We start from the raw sequence: 20,891 nt of genomic DNA on the forward strand, positions 1-20,891 counted from the left end.
CATCGGAAGGCAAGGGTATACAAATACACTGGACTCCCGCTAGTCCGAACTAATTGGGACCGAGCCCTGTTCGGATTAGCAGAATTTCGGATTAGCCGAATAACGTACCCCAGATTTTAAAATGAATAAGGAGTGAGTGACGTTGATAGCTTGAAGTAATGCTTCAGGAAATCCCAAGCTACCTTTGATGATGATCATTAAATCAGCGAAGCCGAGAGCGCTTTTAAAAATATGAACATTAACAATCTTCCAGTTCATTACAAATGGCAAAAAAAAGCTTGGATGAACGGACAGCTTTTCATTGAGTGGTTTCATAATCAATTTGTCTCAGCAGTGAAACGTTTCAGCAATGAAAATGATTTGTCACCTCGCGCCATTCTCCTCATAGACAATGCGCCATCCCACCCAGACGTTTCCGAGTTTACATCAGGGGATATAAAGGCACCTTTCTTACCGCCTAATGTAACACCGTTATTACAGCCCATGGACCAGGGGGTGTTACAGTCTATCAAGCTTGCATACAGAAAGAAATATCTGAGGTCCTTGATAGAAGATAACACCAATTCACTTTCTTTACATGAGAAAATGAAACAAGTGAACTTAAAAGATGTTGTATATTGGGTTGCTGAGCTGTGGGAGAGTGTAACCGGTGGCAAAACATAGCATCTTCTAATCGATTTTCGTCGTTACGTCAAAAGAAATTAACAGAGTTTGTTACTTCTGAAAAATGGCTTTTGTTCCTGTTTTGGTGTATAAGTATTGATCTGTAGTTTTAATAGGCCATGTCAAACACTGATTTATTAATTTTGTATTAGGACAGTACTACAATAAAATACAATTTTTTGTGGAATTCGAAATGTCTTTGTACCATTAATACCATTTAAATTTAACGTATTTAACATATATTTTGCGAACTAAAAAATTTCCTCTCCGCTGACCGAAACGTGTTCGGATTAGGCGGACGTTCGGATTACCGGGGTTCGGATTAGCGGGAGTGCACTGTAAGTCTAGTCCGTCATCGGAAGGCAAGGGTAGTAGCCCGTATACAAATAAGTCTAGTCCGTCATCGGAAGGCAAGGGTAGTAGCCCGTATACAAATAAGTCTAGTCCGTCATCGGAAGGCAAGGGTAGTGGCCCGTATGCAAATAAGTCTAGTCCGTCGTTGGAAGGCAAGGGTAGTGGCCCGTATGCAGATGAATGAAGTGTATGGAGGAATAAGCCTAGTCCGTATAGGAAGGAAAGGGTAGTGGCCCGTATGCAAATGAGTGAAGTGTAAGGAGAATAAGCCTGTCCGTCGTCGAAAGGCAAGGGTAGTGGCCCGTATGCAAACGACTGAAGTGTATGGAGAAATAAACCTTGTCCATCATCTGAAGGCAGTGATAAAGGCCAAGGAAAGAAATAACCCTAGTCCATCATCTGAAAGCAGTGATAAAGGCAAGGCGCAGATAAGTGAGCTGAGAAGGTAAAGTTGTAATCCCGAGTCCTCCAGAATAGCTGAACCATAGGCTAAGTAGTAGTATCGAAGACGAGCCCATAAATTCCTAAGAGACACAGTGATGCCCTATCCAGACGTACACTACAGCCCATTGAGAAACTAGAAGTCCTGAGATGAATGCCCTTGGCAAACGATGATGCCACTGCCAGACAAGGGGCTGAAGGCCCCAAAACGGAGAAATCCGATTCGTAAAATTAAGTAAGTGACTAGTTATAAGGTATTCTCACTTACCTATAAAGGACTGTTGGAACTCTAATATCAGATTAGTAGAAATTTAGAAAGATGTTAAGGGAAGGTTGTACAAAGGTATAAATAAATATACATAAATATAGAGATAAGTCAGATGACAGTTTTGGGTTTTGAGTAATGTATAATTAGACACGTGTAAGAAAGGTAAGGGAAGGAAATTGGATATTTGTTATTAGTTATTGTCTAACATACATGTATGATATATTTTGGAAGGGAAGCGTAGAGAAATACAGAAAAAAAAAGAACTTCTGAATGTAGCTAACCCTTTGGGACAAGCATTAGTCCAGAAATTGATGTTAAATGTACGATTCATCTTGATTAGAGAAAATTTGTGATATCATATTCCCCAAGACAAAAAGGGGCATTAATTAAATCAGAAGTTAAGAGTGAAATTCCTAAATCAATTTATAAGGTAAGAATTTGATTTGCATAGGTTGTATATAAAGGGTGTTAACTAAACCTCTTAAGCAATTATTATTCATGTGTGTAGAAAGAAGAAACTATAGCAGTTTTTGTAAGGATATTGATTATGTTGTGTAGAAAGAAATAACCCTTCTAGTGCAAAACCAATACTTAATTGTATATATATCTGATGCTACATAGGCAAATTTGGATAATATTAGTATGTGCCTAAGTTTTGATCGCTTTATCATGTTGTATATATATATGTAAATAAACTATGTTATGTTATAAATTAACGTGTGCTTTTTGAACATTCAGCCTTTCCGAAGAGAATTATACGTAATTGAGAAGTTCCCTTGAATCTGGAATTCTCCTGTGAAGTCTAAGTCAGATGTGTAAGTGGGGGTATAAGAAAAAAGAGGTCTATATAAATAATAGGGAACAAAATAAAGAATATTTAATTAATAATCAACAAAATAAGAATCAAAGACTTCCTCCTTAATTTCCCCCCTTATACGTAATTGGGAGTAAAGGGGGGAAATTACTCCCGGTTACTGATACCCCCCTTTACTCCCGGTTACTGATACCAAGCAGTACTTTACAATTGTCAATGTTTAACTTCAGTTGCCACCTCTCAGTCCATCTGCTCAACTTTTCTAAGTCCTGCTGCAGTAGCGTACTGTCATTAGTGTAATTCACGACTCTGCTAACCTTCGTATCGTCTGAAAACTTAGACATTCAGCTTGATATACCATCATCAATATCATTAATAAATACAGAAAACAACAACACTGAACCTTGGGGTACTCCACTAATAACATTAGTCCACGAAGAGCAGTGTCCATTGATTACCACTCTGTCTTCTCCCACACAACTATCCCTTTATCTATAGCAGCAACTTGCCCTTAATGCCACACTGCTCCAATTTACACAACAGTCTGCCATGTGCAACAGTATCAAAAGTCTTACTAAGAACAAGAATAGATTTCAAAATTATTCTTTGCATCCAGTTCCTATGTGACCACATCATAGTATCCAATCAATTTGGTCAGACAACACTTCCCCTCAACAAACCCATGCTGTGTCGAACTATAACTGAAGTCTTATCTGGAGGATCCTGCAGTGCTTCTTTAACCAGTGGCTCCAGTAATTTCCAAGGAACAGAAGTTAAACTAACAGGTCTGTAATTACTTGTGTTACCCTTTGATCCTCCTTTGTGAATTAGGGTCACATCTGCACATCTCTAGTACACGGGTACCTCCCCTGAGTCCAAGGAAGCTCTCATAATTATGGCCGAGGGTTTGCTTACTTCCTTTGCTGCCTCCTTTAATATAACTGGATAGATCCCATCCACCCCAGGTGCCTTTCTTATGTTTAACTTCAACAATTTTTTCACTTTGCTATCAATTTTTACAAAATCATTTAGCTCACTGCCAGAGTTTAATACACCTCTGGCATTCCCCTCCCTGAATAACTCCTCATGTGTAAATGTTGATGGAAAATACTCACTCAGTTTGTTAGCTACCTGAGCAGGATTATCAACAGTTGAACCATGGATATCAAGTGGACCAATCTGATTCATCTCCTTCCTTCTACAGTTTACATAAGTAAAGAACTCTTTGCTGTTTTTCTTTGCATCCTTTGCCAAAGATTTCTCGTAATCTGCCTTTGCCTACCTGTCGTCCTTTGTGACTTAATTACAGACCAGCTTATATCTACCATAGGCTTCTGTGTTACCTGTTAATTTATCCGTATCCCATGCATTTTTATTCTCTGCCACATTTCTCATTAGTTCATCTGATATCCATTTAAGCCTAAACCTTGATATTTCTTAGTTGGTATGAAAAGCCTAGTGGTTCCCAAGATTAATTCTTTGACTGCTTCCCATTTAGAATTTTCTGTTGGTAACATCATCAGTTGATCCCACTGTACAGAATTTAAAAACTGTCTCAGACCACCGCAGTCATCGTTACGAAAGCAAAAACCCTTCCCTTTACCCCGATGGTAGTTACCTCTGAATAAATCCCACATCAGCACACTGTGATCACTGCCACTTTGTGGTTACTTTATCTGCAGATTCTTAATGTAATTCTGTGTTTCTGATTAATAAAATAAACAAGGGATCCCAAGTAAGCGAAAATTAAATGTCCTCATATTTATTTTCATCATATAAATGGTTTCGTTATATTAGGTCATTAGATAAAGTATCGATCTCACATATAAAAGTACAATTCCGACACAAGAATTGAGATTCTTCAACAGAACACGTGGATGTTAAATATCTTTCGCTCATTTTAGATCAATGTGTATAGTGTTCAGCTATAACTGACTGGACTGATTTATTTATTCTTTTTTTTTATTTTTTTATTTTATACTTTCTGTTCATTTAATATAATTTATTCGCTTCGTCTCGTTTCCTTCAACAGTATCACAACAAACTTGGTCCTCCCTCAGGTAATAAAATTACCTAGAATCAGAATTTGCTCAAATTGCGTAGGAGAGCTACTTAGTTTTGATAAACAGCGAAGAGAATGCAGGTTGGCAATCTCTTCATTGGCCACTCGCTGCTGTTTCTCCGTATATGTGGGAGGGTCTAAAGCGTGGTATCAATGTCTCTGATAACCCATCAAGCCAGTACAGATAACTGGATAACCACTGCTTACCCAACACCTTCATAAGCAGAAAAGGTGAGAGCAAGGAAATGGACCAGTAGCACTGCTTAATGGGCAAAGTTTTTAAAAGGGACATGTCCAGGTAATTATGAACTATATTTTGGTAAAAGAAGGAAATTCTGTTTAATATTCCCTTGTTCTATTATAAGATAGGCTTCCTCCAGCTTTCCAACCTTCAGTTCATCCACAATACTAGAGTATTATAAGTTTCAACGACATTTTCCTATTTAGGAGCGTCATAAAAACTTAACTTCCTACGTAGCTCATTTCCATATCATAAAATTTTATGTGAAATTCGCGAATTTTTTTTAACCGCAATAGATCGCAAACCTCGTTAAATTCTTAATGTGCTGAATAATTTTAATTCATTTATAGAAAATTTCATTTATACGTACCGACATATTGCGAATTCATTTCTCCAGCCAGCACATGGAAACAAACATGATATCCTGCTTTAGATACAGTAAAAGGAATAGCCTATCCGATATGTATACAAAAAAATTAAACGTTCTAAACGAGCCAAATATAAAATTTCATGACAATACATCCATTAGGAGTTGAGTTTTTACATGCGGACGGACGGACGGACATGGTGAGGACAATAGACGCATTATGCATATGAAGTATGAAGTATTTTTCGGGTCTAACAGCACCAGGGCTTCTCCCATCTCCGCGTATGTTCATTGTATCGAGGACAGTACGCTGTCGAAGCCAGAGATTTAAAAGTGTGTGGATATGTGTTGTGTATATATGCTAAAGTATCTAAAAACAATATTATTAATTAATATAACTAAACAAAGACAACATTTAGAACCTTAAAAGTATCGTTCTCGCCATATACTTTTTTTTTTTTTTTTTTAATGCAAACTAAGTTGCCATTTATCACTTGCTTCGTGAATTTTTTTTGCTTTCAGCAGAGAGGCCGCCGTAGCCTAGTGGTCAAGCGCGCGGGTGCATAAGTACACGTGCCTTGAGTGACCGGGGTTCTACCCCGTGACTGCTGAATACGGTGCTGTTTCTTGTATTCTGGCTATCTTGGAACTCCTCTGACCATTTGGTCGTCCCGGAGTATAAACAGAAAATTTATTTTATTTGGTATATATAAATGTAAACAGGTGACATACCTCTTACATTTATACAAGTTGCGAGAATGTGCCGACACAAGTTTTGATACATGTATCTGGATATAAACGTATCTTAAGAAATTTCAGTATCGCGTGATGAAACATACATTCAGAATACAGTATTCTTATCTTCAATCTTAACATATTCATACATGAAAATTGAAGATAAGTTTATTTTGGTTCTTAAATTTATTTTTTACACATAATACGAAATTTAGTTTTAAAGTAGAATCAGTTGATTCCAGAGTTATTTAAGATTTGACTACAGATCTGGCATTACTATTATTATCAGTATTATTAGGGGCAAATGATGCAAGAAAACAAGGTTATCCAGCATTAGCCAAAAAAAAAAAAAAAATCCTGCATCACCTGCCCACTCCCACAGAGTTTGTCTAGTTCCTCCTTGGATTTTTTCAAACGATTCAAATAGATAGAAGTTTGTTCCAACAACCAACCACCTGCTGCCTGAAAGAAAACTTCTGCACATCTATCCTGCAACCAACTAACCGTCCTCAATTTGAATTTTTGGCTATATTGTGAGTATTGTACTCTGAGCGAGAGAAAGCGCGGCATCAACATTGAGCTTGCTCAATAAATGCTCAAACGTTCAAAGCCTTAAAACACCTCAATCAGATCACTTAGTGATCTGATTGAGGTGTTCAGACTCAGAGCACGAGTCTAGTCTCCAAATGCTGCAGTAAGCAGAGCCGCCTTTGTTGGTAAGACCACCCCTTTGTTCCGCGCATCAATCTCGTTGCTCTTCTCAACACCCCTTCCAGCATATTTACATACTTCCTAAATTGATGCCTCCAGACCTGTACGCCAAGATGAAGTCTGAGCAGTGCCTTGTACAATGAGATAATCAATTCCATATCGCTGTTAGTAAAATTCCTGCATATCATTGGCAAAACCTCATCAGCTATCCTGGCAGCCTGTCTGCATTGCTCAGATAACTTCATATCTGACTGCCCAATCCAGATCTTTTTCATTTTCCACTACCCTAAGTGTAGTACCACACAGTCGGTACGTTAATCTGGGATTATTGCTACCAATATGCAGTACCTTGCACTTGTCAATGTTAAACTTCAATTGAAATTTCTCAGTCCATCTGCCTAATTTTTTTTCTAGTATTGTTCAAGTAGCATACCTTGATGTACTAGATTAACCACCCTGCCAGCCTAATATATCATCTGCATACCTGGACACATTAAACCTGATATACCTTTATCAGTATGGTGTCACACAGATATAAGCAGTGCGGAATTGGAATTTGGGGAGTACAATGTGTACAGACAGGATAGGAAGGGAGGAGGGTTATGCTGTTAATTAAGAAGAACATAAAATCTAAGGCAGTGCATCTAGTTGACATAGATGGACAGTGCAATGTTGAGTCAGTTTGGTGTGACATAAGCACTGGGAAAGTAAAATGAGGGTAGGAGTGTGTTATAAGCCTAATGACTCTAACGAGTACAACGAACAATTGTACAAAGAAATAGAATGGGCCAGTAAATCAGATTGTGTTATAATGGGGATTTTAACTTCCCAGAATTTGACTGGAACTTGTGGATTGGTCACTCGCACACTAGCAAGCCTTTTCTGGAGTTATTGGATGATTGTTTTCTGCAGCAGTATGTTAGAGAGGGTAATACTCTTGATCTGGTTATCAGTAGTGATTATTCGTGTATAAACAATTTAGAGATAAAGTAACCACTAGGTGGCAGTGATCACAGTGTACTGATGTGGGATTTACTTAAAAATATAATTACCATCACGGGTAAAGGGAAGGGTTTTGCTTCCGTAAAGGTGACTACAGTGGACTCAGACAGTTTTTAAATTCTGTACAGTGGGACCAACTGATCATGTCATCAATAGCAAATTCTAAGTGGGAAGCATTCAATGAAATCGTGGAAGCTGCTAGACTTTTCATACCGATTAAGAAATATTGTTCAAAGTTTAGGCCTAAATAGATGTCAGATGAACTAATGAGACCCGTGGCAGAGAAGAAAAATGCACGGGATGCATATAAATTATCACACAACACAGAACTAGCTTATATCTGCCATAGGCAGATATAGGCTAGCTTATAGACTAGCTTACAGATTACAGACTAGCTTATATCTGCCATAGGCAGATATAAGCTAGTCTGTAATCAAGTCACAAAGGAGGTTAGGCAACCGAAAGCAGATTAAGAGAAATCTTTGCGAAAGGATGCTAAGAAAATCAGCAAGGACTTCTTTACTTATATAAACTCTAGAAGGAAGGGGATGAATCAGATTGGTCCACTTGATATCGATGGTTCGACTGTTGATGATCCTGTTCAGATAGCTGATAAAATCTGAATGTGTATTTTGCATTTTCCCCCCTTATTAACTCCTCATATTCACACATGAGGAGTTATTAAGGGAGAAAAATGCCAGAAGTTTATCAAACTGTAACAGGGTGCTTAATGACTGAGAGCAAAGTGGAGGAGAAATTGTTGAAATTAAACATAAGAAAGGTACCTGGGGTGGATGGGATCTATCCAGTTATATTAAAGGAGGAGGTAAAGGAAGTTAGCAACCATTAGTCATAATTATGAGAGCATTCTTGGACTCAAGGGAAGTCCCCACGGACTGGGGATGTGCAAATGTATCCCGTTTTCACAAAGGGGAATCTAAGGGTGACACGAGTAATTACAGACCAGTTAGCTTAACTTCTGTTCCAGAGAAAATATGGAGTCACTTGTTAAAGATGCATTGTAGGATCATCTAGACACGACTGCAGTAATAATTCAGACACAGCATGGGTTTGTTAAGCGAAAGTCTTGTCTGACAAATTCGTATAAAATAGATACTATGTGGTTACAAAGGAACTAGATGCAAAAAATAATTTTGATATCATATACTTGGTTTCAGGAAAGTTTTTGACAGTGTTGCGCATGGAAGACTACTGTACAAATTGGAACAATGTGGTATTGAGGGTAAGTTGCTACAATGGATAAAAGGGTGGTTGAGTGGGAGAAGACAGAGAGTGTTAATCAATGGATGCTGCTCTTCGTGGACTAATGTTATTAGTGGAGTCCCACAGGGTTCGTTGTTGGGCCCATTGTTGTTTTCTATATTTATCAATGATATTGATAAAAGATATTTGATACAGGCTTAGTGTCGAAGTTTGCAGATGATACAAAAGTTTGGCAGGGTTGTTAATGACAGTAATGGCATTGTACTACTGCAACAAGATCTGGACAATTTGGGCAGATGGGCTGAGAAGTGGCAACTGAAGTTTAACGTTGACAAATGCAAAGTACTGCATATGGGTAAAAGTAACCCCAGAGTAATGTACCAACTATGTGGTACTACACTTAGGTGGTAGAAAATGAAAAAAGATCTAAAAAGATCTAGGAATAATTGTGCAATCAGATATGAAGTTTTCTGAGAAATGCAGAAAGGCTGCCAGAGCAGATCATGGGGTATTGTCAATGATATACAGGAATTTTGCTAGTAGGGAAAATGAGGTAATTATCCCTTTGTATAAGGCAATGGTCAGGCCACGTCTTGGGTACTGCACGTACAGGTCTGGAGGCCTGATTTTAGGAAGGATGTAGAGTTGCTTGAGCGTGTACAGAGAGGGACAACAAGATTGGTGAGGTGAACGAAGGGATTCTCTTACCAAGAAAGGCTTAAGTTCTGCAAATTGCAGCGGCTGGAAACTAAGCACCTGCGAGGTTATCTGATTGAGGTGTATACTACCTCGAATGGGTTGAGTACGCTGAATTCTGATGGGATTCTTCCGCATGGTCGGATTACGAAGCTGAGGGGGCATAAATTCAAACTGAGGAAAGACAGTTATAGAATAGATGTGCGGAAATTTGGTTTTAGCCAGCAGGTGGTTAATTGCTGGAACAAACTTCCATCTATTATTGTGAAGTTGATAGTTTAAATAAATTCGAGGGACTGGACAAAGTTTTAGAAGGAATGGATGTATGAAATTGTTGGTTTTTTTTTTTTTTTTTTTTTGGCGGATGCTCCAGAAGCTCATGCGCTTGCTTTCTTGCATCACATGCCTCCGTTACTACTACTACTTATATCATCAACAAATATACTGTAGAAAACAACTATTATCGCAGCACTGAACCCTGGGGGACTCCGCCAATAACATTAGAAGTCCAAGAAGATCAGTGTCCATTAGTAATCACTCTCTGTCTTCTCCCACTCAATCATTTCTTTATCTATTGCAGTAACTTGCCCTTAATGCCACACTGCCCCAATTTGTACAGCAGTCTTTTATGTGCAACAGTATAAGTTTTTTATACTGTTGCACATAACAGTAAAAAAATTCCGAGATCGAAGTACATAATTTTCATATGATATGAAAATTATTTTTTACATTTAGTTCCTTTATTACTGCATCGTAGTATCCAATCAAATTGGTCAGACAAGATCGCCCCTGAAAAAATTCACGCTGTGATTGCAGTATAACTGCATTTGCGTCTAAATGGTACTGCGTTACTTCTTTAACCAGTGACTCCATTATTTTCCCTGGAACAGAAGTTAGGCTATGCAGTCTGTAATTACTTATGTCACCGTTTGATTTCCCTTTTGAATTAGGGATACATTCGCACATGTGCAGTCTAACAGGACCTTCCCCTGAGTCCAGAGATGTTCTCATAATTATAGCTAAGGGTTTGCTTACCTCCTTTGCTGCCTCCCTTAATATAACTGAATAGATCCCATCCATCTCAGGTGCCTTTTTTATGTTTAGCTTTAAAAATTTTTCTTCTACTTTCTTCTCAGTTGTCACAAAATCATTTAGCTCCCGGTTACAGTTTGATAAACTTCCATCCCATTCCCTAAAAAAATGCCTCCTGTGTGGATGTAAATGCAAATCACCTACTCAGTTTGTCAGAAACCTGAGCAGGGCCATCAGCAATTAAACCTTAGAAGGCAATTCCTTACAGAAAATTCTATTTCCCTCCCGCATCGAAACCAGATTCAGTAGCTCTCACTAAAAATGCTTATTAGAGTCTTTTCATTCATGATTCAGCAGTTTTTCAGCCTGTGTGAACAGCAACGAAAAAATTTTACATTCCATTTTGAGCTTAGATTTTAAGACGACTGTGGTCTACTGAAAATGAGGACTCGCAACAGAAATTGTACGAAACGGAAAGTTGTCAAAGTAATACATGCCGATGCATATAATGAAGCAGTGGCGTTCCAGCGTCCATTCTGTTTTAATTTTAAATGATTTTGTTATTCTGGCGCTTATTTCCATAACATTTATCGTGATTACTGTTCGGATTGGTTATAATCTCCACCCCCAATGTTACGAATCTGTGGGAGTGGCTGATAACAAAGCAAGCATAAGTGGTGGAATCTCTCAGGATAGAGACAAAGGTCACAGAACATGATAAGTACGAAATGTTACCACGCTGTTTGGCAACTGCATAGGGTATTACAGTGTTTGTCGAGCTTTACGCAAGATTCATGCTTTATGCGTTGATAAGAACGTCCATCGTCCTCAGGTAAGAGAACAGATAGATAAATAGACATAACTGAAATACAGATTCTCCAATATGTGCGCATAGATAGAAAATGTCTCCAAGCAAATAAAATTTTACTTGCTCTACAATTATTGTTAAGGAGACGTCGTCGTCCTCTTGCGATTGGAGAGCGCAAAGACATAGGAATTTTCTACTGGGAGAGAGAGACTTAATTTCTACAAGTTACAGAGCTGCGTGATGATCTGACTGAGACTGCTGAGTAAATCAGCATGCATCTCTTAATAAATAATTGACTGTAAAACATTTTTAAAAAGAATTCTTGGAATTTGATAGCTACTATTCGAACAGGTAAAAAAAAACCCCGAAGCGAAGGATACATATTATCGGGGGGGGGGGGCATCCCGAGGGTGAATGGGTGCACTGCACCCGGGCGCCAACGTTCAAGGGATGCCCTGAAAACCTGAAACTTGCATACACATATGTTTCACACAGCAAGAAAAAAATAAATGAAGAAAAATTACAGCAATTTGCACTTACTATTTACACTTTGTGTAGTGACATGCATACACAGATTTAAAATAATTGCCAGTGTTTTTTGCTCTAAAGGTATCAGTCTTTTCCGCCGCAAAATGTGTTTGAAGAAAACAGAATTCTGTTTTCTTCAAACACATTTGGTTGGGAAAGACTGTTCTTAACGGCTTTAAATGCTTACTCAGCGTTATGATGAATATAAACTTGTTGGTGTATATTCATCATAATGTCCCTCTTCATTTTTAATTTCTATCTGATTCGGATGAATATTTAATGACAAAACTATTTTGTTTTCTGTCGAAATGTGAAAATCTACGTATCTACCTTAATTAAGCCACATTCCTTTAGCGATAGAAATTTGCTACTTACATGGTTTTATGTAATGGCGAATACCCCCCCTTTTTTTTCATAGTGCAGTTTTTGGGCATCATATCAGTGTAGTTAATATTCTACAATTAATATTAATAATATTAATATTCTACATGGATGGAATTTACTCTTCTTTACTTCATACATAACGCTTTATATCAATGGAATGGCGATTTTATTATATTCAAGCGACAGTTTTGTTTCTTAAAGGTAAATGCGTTAATTTTTTTCAGTAAAATTAGTGGAAACAGTGCAAAATAAAGGGAGAGTAAAAATAAGGACTTGCACGAACCGAGAAATATTCATTTCTGCACATCCGCTATTTGCCTATTTATTCCTCCAACCTGGGCATAACAACAAACAATATCCAGTGTTTCAGCTACACATACGTTCGATGGGATTGATACCGGGAGAATTTGGCAGCCACAGGAGCAAACAAAATGCTTAGACATTATCCTCAAACCATTCCTGTACAAAGTGGGCCTTGTGACACTGGGCGTTGTCCTTATGTAAGAGTCCAGTGCCATCTAGATACACAGTCACCATATAAGGCAAAACTTGGTCCAAAACAATGCCGAGTTAGGATATGGAGGTGAAGGCATGTTCATGATGTTGAATGGGAATGAGACGATGAACCAGTAATGCTCATGAAAACATCCACAAACCATGATACTACGGCCGCCGCGTTGTTTTCGTACCAATGGTACAAATAGTCTGGTTGCAGCTGTTCACCTGCTTGCCGTCAAATTTGCGCCCGTCCATTAGCATGATGGAGCTGGAACCTTGATTCATTAGATCAGGTGACTATTTTCTGATGACACTATCCAACATCAGCTGGATAGTGTGTCCGAAACGTTTCTCTGTGGGCCCTGGTTGTGAGTCGCCTGTTGCCCGGACAGTACATGCCAACCGCAGCTCACCTCGACTGTCAACAAGTGGTGGTCTGCCCGTCCCAGCACGTTGGGAGATTGTGTGACCCTCTTTGGATCATTCCCACACACCTCCACTACAGCGGCTCTCGAACAGCCGACAATGCTTGCAGTTGCTGATAAAATTTTGCCCCCGCCTTCTTAGCACCGCAACTTATTCCCCGTTCAAATTCTCTTAAGCTCTCCCCATTGCACGGGCTTCGTACTGACGAACTGACTGGCACTACACATGCCATGACTATATTCTTCGCCAGTCGCTGATGTCACGCCTAGGCGCTGTTATAGCCTACTCAACTACAGGCAGCGACACGAAATCAAGATGGCGGCAATAGTAGGCATTACTTGAAAGATTTGTCTGGATTATGGAATATTAAGACATTTCGACGTTTACAATTTACAATTAAAAAAAGGATGCTGTTTTCCAGATCTACCTAAAGAAAATAAAATGTTAATACACGAAGTTTTTTTTTTTTTTTCCTTTTATAAAGGGAAAAAATTCATTTCAGTCACCAATAGGTAAAAATAAACTTTCACTGTCAAGCTTTGGATATCAAAACTGTCTAGCTCAGGTTTTAGATTTCACTCTCCATTACTTAATTCGAAGTTTATAATGTAAGCCGAAATATCGTGCCAGTGAAAGTTTTCCTTTACCTATTAGTGACTTCGTTAAACTGAAATTAATTTTTTTCCCTTTATAAAAAAAAAAAAAGTACTTCATGCGTTAGTATTTTTTTTATTTTCTTTAGCAGATCTGGAAAAGAGCATGCATCCTTTCTCAATCGTAAATTGTAAACATCGAAATTGTATTGCCTTAATATTCCTTGGGCCACGAGTCTTTCAAGGAATTCCAAACTATTGGGCTCATATTGATTCCGTGAATCAAGAAATCAATCTTGATTTGGTAACTAGTAGGCTATGTGGGATGCGTCCATGGACAGAGGGGTGGTCATAATGTTTTGGCTCATGAGTGTATCCATGCCATAAATAGCACATATATCTGTATTCTTCACGGGGAAGGATTACCGTACGTTACGGCCTTCAAATTATTTCTAAATTGATTCAGTTTAGTCTTTTGTTTTTTACACTTCTTACATCGCGTGCAGAAGTTTTCCCTTCAACTCCTATCTTTTGTGTTTATTTTTTTTTAAATTTTTTTGTTTTTTATTATTTTCTAGGAAAACATTAAGATGAGGAAGAAATTAACCATCATACAATGGCATCTGAAACACCTGGATGAAAAGGATATTCCTGGTCTGTCCTGGATTGACAAGAAGGAAGGTCTATTTAGGGTTCCTTGGCCCCATGCGGCTAGCGGTCGCTGGCAAGAACAAGATACAATTCTATTCAAAATGTGGGCCCAGCACAAGGGTAAATATAATTTTATTGTAACTGTAGAAGCGAAATTGATAATTCTGGTTTAAAAAAAAAAAAAAAAAAAAACCATGTTCATAATATCTAAAACTATCGTTTTTTTCGCAGGTAAACTAGAAAGCAGGGAAAAGGACTATAAGAAGCTCAAAGCGACATACAGATGCGCACTTAATAGTCGCCGTGAACTATCAGAGGTAAAAAAAAGGCGAACCAAAACTTACAGGGTGTGGAAATTGGATATGGCAAAAAAAGAAAGTAAGTCTGTAATTTGATTTTTTTGTTTTGTAATATTTTAATGTTCATTTCGTGTGTACGTGGGTGCGTCCGTGTGTTGGAGTAGGGTTAGGAATAGCGGTAGCTTTTTAAAACGTTTCGGAGTATTAGTATTAATAGTGGCAAAATGTTGCACGGTATCGGCTAAAAAAAAAAAAAAAAGAAAAAAAAGACAACGCATATCATTTGCCATCCCTTCTAATAATTTGTTCAATCTTTTAAATTTCTCCAAACTACTCAGTTTTCCACCACATCAGGTAGTAGTTTATTCCTACAATCAATGACTCTAGCTAAAAGCAAATTTCTACATATCTATCCTACAAACGTTATTTTTCAATTTAAATTTATGTCCCTTTGAGTAAGTATTAGCAGATGGCAATACTGAGTGACCGTTATACTGAACAAGTTTGGGCAATAGGCTATTTTTGCAGGTCTGATTGGAAATCTCCATATTTTTTTATGTTTAAAATATTCAATGAAAAAAAATTATAGTAGGTCTTATATGGAAACTAGGCTATTGCCATATTATTGATTCGTTTAAACTATTCTTAAAATAAAAATAAAAAAAATCTTTCCATCAAAAGAAGGACAAACTCTTAAAAGTTGATTCAATTGGCAATTTGTACTTATATTTTTAATTTTACAATGACATAAGGTTGATTTCAAATTTCTAACTTCTTTTCCTCTTATGTTATAGAAACCACAACTGGAAAAAAGAATGAAAAAGTAAGTTCTACTTCAGAAGTGTATTACGATTTCACTTTTTCTTTTTTTTTTAATATATAACATATAGACGTACACAAATTTCAAAATGTTTTAGCAATTCAACAGTCTTGGAGCTAAATTTCATTTATTTCTATAACTGCTTAAAAATTTCCTAGATATCATTAAAAATAATTAAAAAATAATAATTTATTTTTTAAATCTTGCTCCCTAAAGAAAAGTATGCTATTTATTTTAAATGTGTTTATATTACCCATACAGCCGTTTCGGCGCTTTTTTTTCAAAAGCGGAAATAAGCGCCGAAACGGCTGTGTAGGCGCTTATTTCAAACTTTCTTAATTTTATTTAACTAAATAAACTTAAATAAGATAATTTAAAAAAAAATTAAGTCGTAAAATATGCGACTCAACTGCAGTAATATTTGTTGTTTTGTGTCTTTCACTAGCAAATTTTATTTCACTAGTGAATTTATAAGCCACGAAAGTTATAAAATTAATTTTCTATTACCCAGTATTATATTAATTATGATTTAAATTTTTTTATGTAATTTTCGTATTCTAATACGATATAGACTGTTCATAAGAAAAGTCGGTATAATAATTTTGGTTTTTAATTTTTTTTAAAATTTTGAACCCAACTTTTCAAAATGAACATTAAGTTTAATATTTACCATTTTCCAAATTCAGTGCAATTTTTTTTTTATTAAAACTATTGGAAAGCAAAACATCAAATTCGTATCGCCTTTTATTAATTCTAAATGTCAAGGTTAAATTTCAAAGTGAGAAAAACGGCGGGATAGGATATTATCCAGATATTAATTGAATATTTATGAATATGCAATTATTCAATTAATATCTAGTGTACCTCTCTAGATTTCATTAGATATTACAAGTAACTTGTAGATATACCCAGATAAATCTATGGAGAACGCATAAGTGAATACATATACACAAAGGATAATATACAAAAATTTTAGCTTTATATCCTTCATTTTCTGTCGGGTTAACGATAATCAATGTGTACTATGTATTATATAATTTCGAAATTCAAAATTCTATTATTTGTTACATAACCTGAAAATTTCTATTATATTTTATATTATCCTAAATTCTATTATTTATTATATAACCTCATAATTGGTTTTGCCTTAGTGCATATTGATCATTACAGAAACAGAACCCCTTATCGTTTTTTTTTTTTTTTTTTTTCCTTTTCGTTTGGGTGGTGGACCCGAGAAGTCACCCAAATTGTAGGTATACAGTGATAAGTTTTTGTATATGATCCTTTGTGTATATGTAACATACTTCACTTACGCGTTCTCCATAGATTTATCTGGGTATATCTCTTACGATAATCTTCCCGATAAACTAATAATACGGTATATATATTACATTATGGACATAGTGTATCTATTGTCACTGTAATGGCACTAGCCCATAAATTCAGTATATTAATAATTATCAACTATCATATTACTCATTTAATATATATATATAAAGCATTACAGTAAAATATAACTGATTCCATGGTTTATTTATCTAGTGTCCGGCAGTAAGTTCCAAAGAAAAAAAAGCAGAAGAATTTTTAACTTCTTTAATGGATTGTAAGTTCTATTTTTAAAAATTTTCAGAGATTTTTTATATGATATTTCTATACTGATATTTAGGAACCATCAACTTATTCAATATCAACATTTTATAAAATTAGGCAGATTACCTCAATACACCTTATGAAAGCCTTTGCGGTAATGTCGATTAATCGCTTGCCTTGGTTGCCATTAATGAAAGTCACCAATCACAATATAAAAATTCACTTTGCGTTTCTTATTTATATATACATATATATATTTTAATAATCCTGATTGCAAATAATATACATAAATAATTCTCCCGAATATACAACTTCACAAAGTAGAAGAAGCACAACGGCAACTAATCACACAACATGAAAACAATACTGTATCGTCTGCGCTGTACCAGATATGTAAAAAATATACTATCACGTGATATTAGTGCAAGATTTAAAGAACAGAGGGCACCATTTTTTTTAAGAAATAAAAAAAATAAATAAATGCGTAGTACACCAACCAAAATTTGTAGCATACAAAAAAAAAAGAAAAAAAAAAGAAAAATCAGTATCAGAAAATGTTTAACTTAGTACGTATTACGCACACACTGATCGCAGTAATATTTCTAACTGAATTTAATAGTTTTTAATGTAGTACTGTATATATAAAAATATATATATTTGGATTTAATTTCCTATATCGGTGTACGAATTAGAGGCATGTTTTCTATGATAAGTAGAAATAATCAAAAATTATTAGAAAAATAAATCGTTAAATGCAAATAAAATATTTACTTCCAAGTTTCTTACAGTTTCTACAACTAAGTTTCTTACAGATATCTAGCAGAAATATGTATTAATCAATTTAATAAATTTATTGAATGAATTGGGATATTAAAACTGTTCATCTGATGAAGAGATTTAATACGACATTTTCATGAAGATAATTAAGGAAATTTTGATTACAGGCCACGAGGAAACACTTATTCCAGAACCAGTGAGACAGTTGGCTAATACCAGCCCTGAATATATTCCACCCTGTCAAGATGCAGACTCATTACAGAATATAAGGAATTGGAATTGTAAGTAAAGGCATAATATAATTTCAGATTTTTTTTTGCCTTTTTGTTGTTTCAAAAGAAGTAGACCGATAAATTATTTTATTTTCATTAATATATCATTATCATATCGTGCTAAAGCTCTTTCCAAGCTGGTGTGTATTTCCAATGTCGTACTGTTTAGCCTGATTCCAAGAAAGGTAATGCAAAAGGGAAGTGCGCTGCTTTAACATTAGCATTAGTAAAAGTACATGATGCAAGAAAGCAAGCTTATATAGCATTAGCCAAAAAAACAAATCTTGTAATTTTACCCATCCACTTGTTCCAAATGTTTGTCTAGTTCTACCTTGAATCTATTAAAGTTATCAACTTCTACAACGGCAGATGGAAGTTTGTTCCAGCAATCAACCACACACTGGCTAAAGGCAAATTTCCGCACATCTATCCTACAACGGTCTTTCCTCAATTTGAATTTATGCTTTCTCGGGCGATTATTCTGAGCAAGAGCAAGAATCCCATCAGCATTGAGCATGCTCAAACCATTCAAGGATTTACACACCTCAGTCAGATCACCTCGCAGGTGCCTGAGGGGATTTTCGGGAAGAATAGACCATGCGACCTTCGCTTGAGACCGACTAACTCAGTCACATTGTGAAAAAGGACCATAAAATTTCTCACGTCTTTTTCACAGGTGTGAGAAGTCCGGCGATTCTACCAACTGTACTTCACACGAGGGCAACGAAGTATGCTACTTAAATACAGTTCTCTCTCTCTCTCTATCTGTCTGTCTGTGACATAATTTTTATAACGTCTAACCTTCATGAGCATACCCACAAAATTAATTCACTGGCCAATGAACAAATCCTTGAAATGAAAATATATCTGAAAGCAAAAGGGCCACAGTAAATCCCACCAATACGGCACAAATGACAAGAACAAATAGGAAAGTTAAAAATTATACAGAAAGTCATATTAATTTTCCTCTATAATTGAGTCTGCTGCACCTCACACGTATACAGACAAATATCTTAGGCTGAAGTATTGGATTCTTCATTCTCTCGACACGGTGGCTGGTTTACATTACCATTTCAAAGCCTTTATGCTTACCATCTTAGAAGAATCTCAGTACGACCCAAAATTTAAAGGTGTTCTTGCAATTAATCAGCTGACTGAACGCACCCAATATTAAACATATTAAGAAATGTTCTAGGAGCATGAGAGATCTGGATAAGCAAGTACTCATCCCACTGTGCTGCAAACTCAATAGGCTTGATAGACCAAAATTATATTTTCCAATGAAATTATGGCTATCTATAACAACAGAAAAGATCCTGATATGCTGTGTCTGTTGGTTAAAAATACAGAGACCAACTATCTAACTTATATGCGACATAACGCACTGGTCCAATTAGATAGTGTTGGTCCTTGTATTTTTTAATCAACACAATATACTGTATCAGGATTTATTCTCATTTGCATAGATTTGTAATCTAATCTCAGTTTTCATAGATTTGTTATTACAAATTACAAATCCATCGAAATCAAAATAACAAACCAAATTACAAATCTAATCAAAATAGATTTATTTTGATTATATTTGTAATCTAATCAAAATAATACCTTAATACTCTATTAACTTTGTATATAACTACGAGAATGCATATAATTCTGTATAGATCTGTAAATATCTCTGTATATAACACAACAATTTTTTGTAACTGTTATCCTTACTAGCCCCGATGCCTAGTAAGGGGTTTGTTTTGACCAAAAAATTCTTAACATTAGCGTTTTTGGCTGATGGTATATATGCAAGTTTATACAGCATCAGCCAAAAAATATGAAAAAAAAACCCATTTCCCTTCCTATTTCACCATCCATTTGCTCTAAAATTTGTACAGTTCTTCCTTGAATTTATTTAAGCTATCAACTTCCACAACGACGGATGGAAATTTGTTCCAGCAATCAACTACCCGCTGGCTAAAGGCAAATTTCCGCACATCTATTCTATAACTGTCTTTCCTCAATTTGAATTTATGCCCCCTCATTTTCGTAACCTGAGCAAGAGGAAGAACCCATCAGTATTGAGCCTGCTAAAACCATTCAAGGCCTTATATACCTCAAGCAGCTTACCTCGCAGGTGCCTAGTTTCCAGACACTGCAATTTGCAGAAATTAAGCCGTTCTATGTAAGAAAACCCCTTCGTTCCCTCACCAATCTTGTTGCTCTTCTCTGTACTCGTTATAGATACTAAAATGAGGCCTCCAGACTTGTACCCAGTACTCTAAGCGTGGCCTGACCATTGCCTTATATATATACAGAGAGTGAATCGGATCTAACAGGCAGAAAATTGAGTAGGGGGTGCCACAAAATAAAATAAATTACTTAGGGGTGCCGTTATTAAAAAAAGGTTGAAAACCACTGCCTTATACAAAGGGATAATTACTTCCTTTTCACTACTAGCAAAAATCCTGTATATCATTGACAACACCCTATGCCTGCCCTGGCAACTTGTCTGCACTGCTCAGAAAACTTCATATCCGACTGCACAGTAACTCCCGAGTCTTTTTCATTTTCTACCACCCTGAGTGTAGTACCACGCAGTTGGTACATTTCTCTGCGGTTACTGCTACCTATATGCAGCACTTGGTAT

At 36.3% G+C, this 20,891-nt stretch overlaps 1 protein-coding gene across 1 annotated transcript in view; it reads left to right on the forward strand.

Annotated features, from left to right (window-relative positions):
* LOC150083670 (uncharacterized) overlaps window positions 1–20,891 on the forward strand; it is a 79,378-nt gene that overhangs the window by 47,987 nt on the left and 10,500 nt on the right. Inside the window, exons 3-7 of the mRNA XM_090377431.1 lie at window positions 14,426–14,618; window positions 14,730–14,876; window positions 15,592–15,620; window positions 17,160–17,220; window positions 18,152–18,265. Coding sequence (XP_090233557.1) covers window positions 14,438–14,618; window positions 14,730–14,876; window positions 15,592–15,620; window positions 17,160–17,220; window positions 18,152–18,265 — 532 coding nt within the window. The 5' untranslated portion in view covers window positions 14,426–14,437. The remainder of the gene's footprint in view (window positions 1–14,425; window positions 14,619–14,729; window positions 14,877–15,591; window positions 15,621–17,159; window positions 17,221–18,151; window positions 18,266–20,891) is intronic.

The sequence above is a fragment of the Mastigoproctus giganteus genome, chromosome 7, assembly GCF_048544385.1.
Source record: "Mastigoproctus giganteus isolate SK-2022 chromosome 7, ASM4854438v1, whole genome shotgun sequence".
NCBI classification, from domain to species: Eukaryota; Metazoa; Arthropoda; class Arachnida; order Uropygi; family Thelyphonidae; genus Mastigoproctus; species Mastigoproctus giganteus.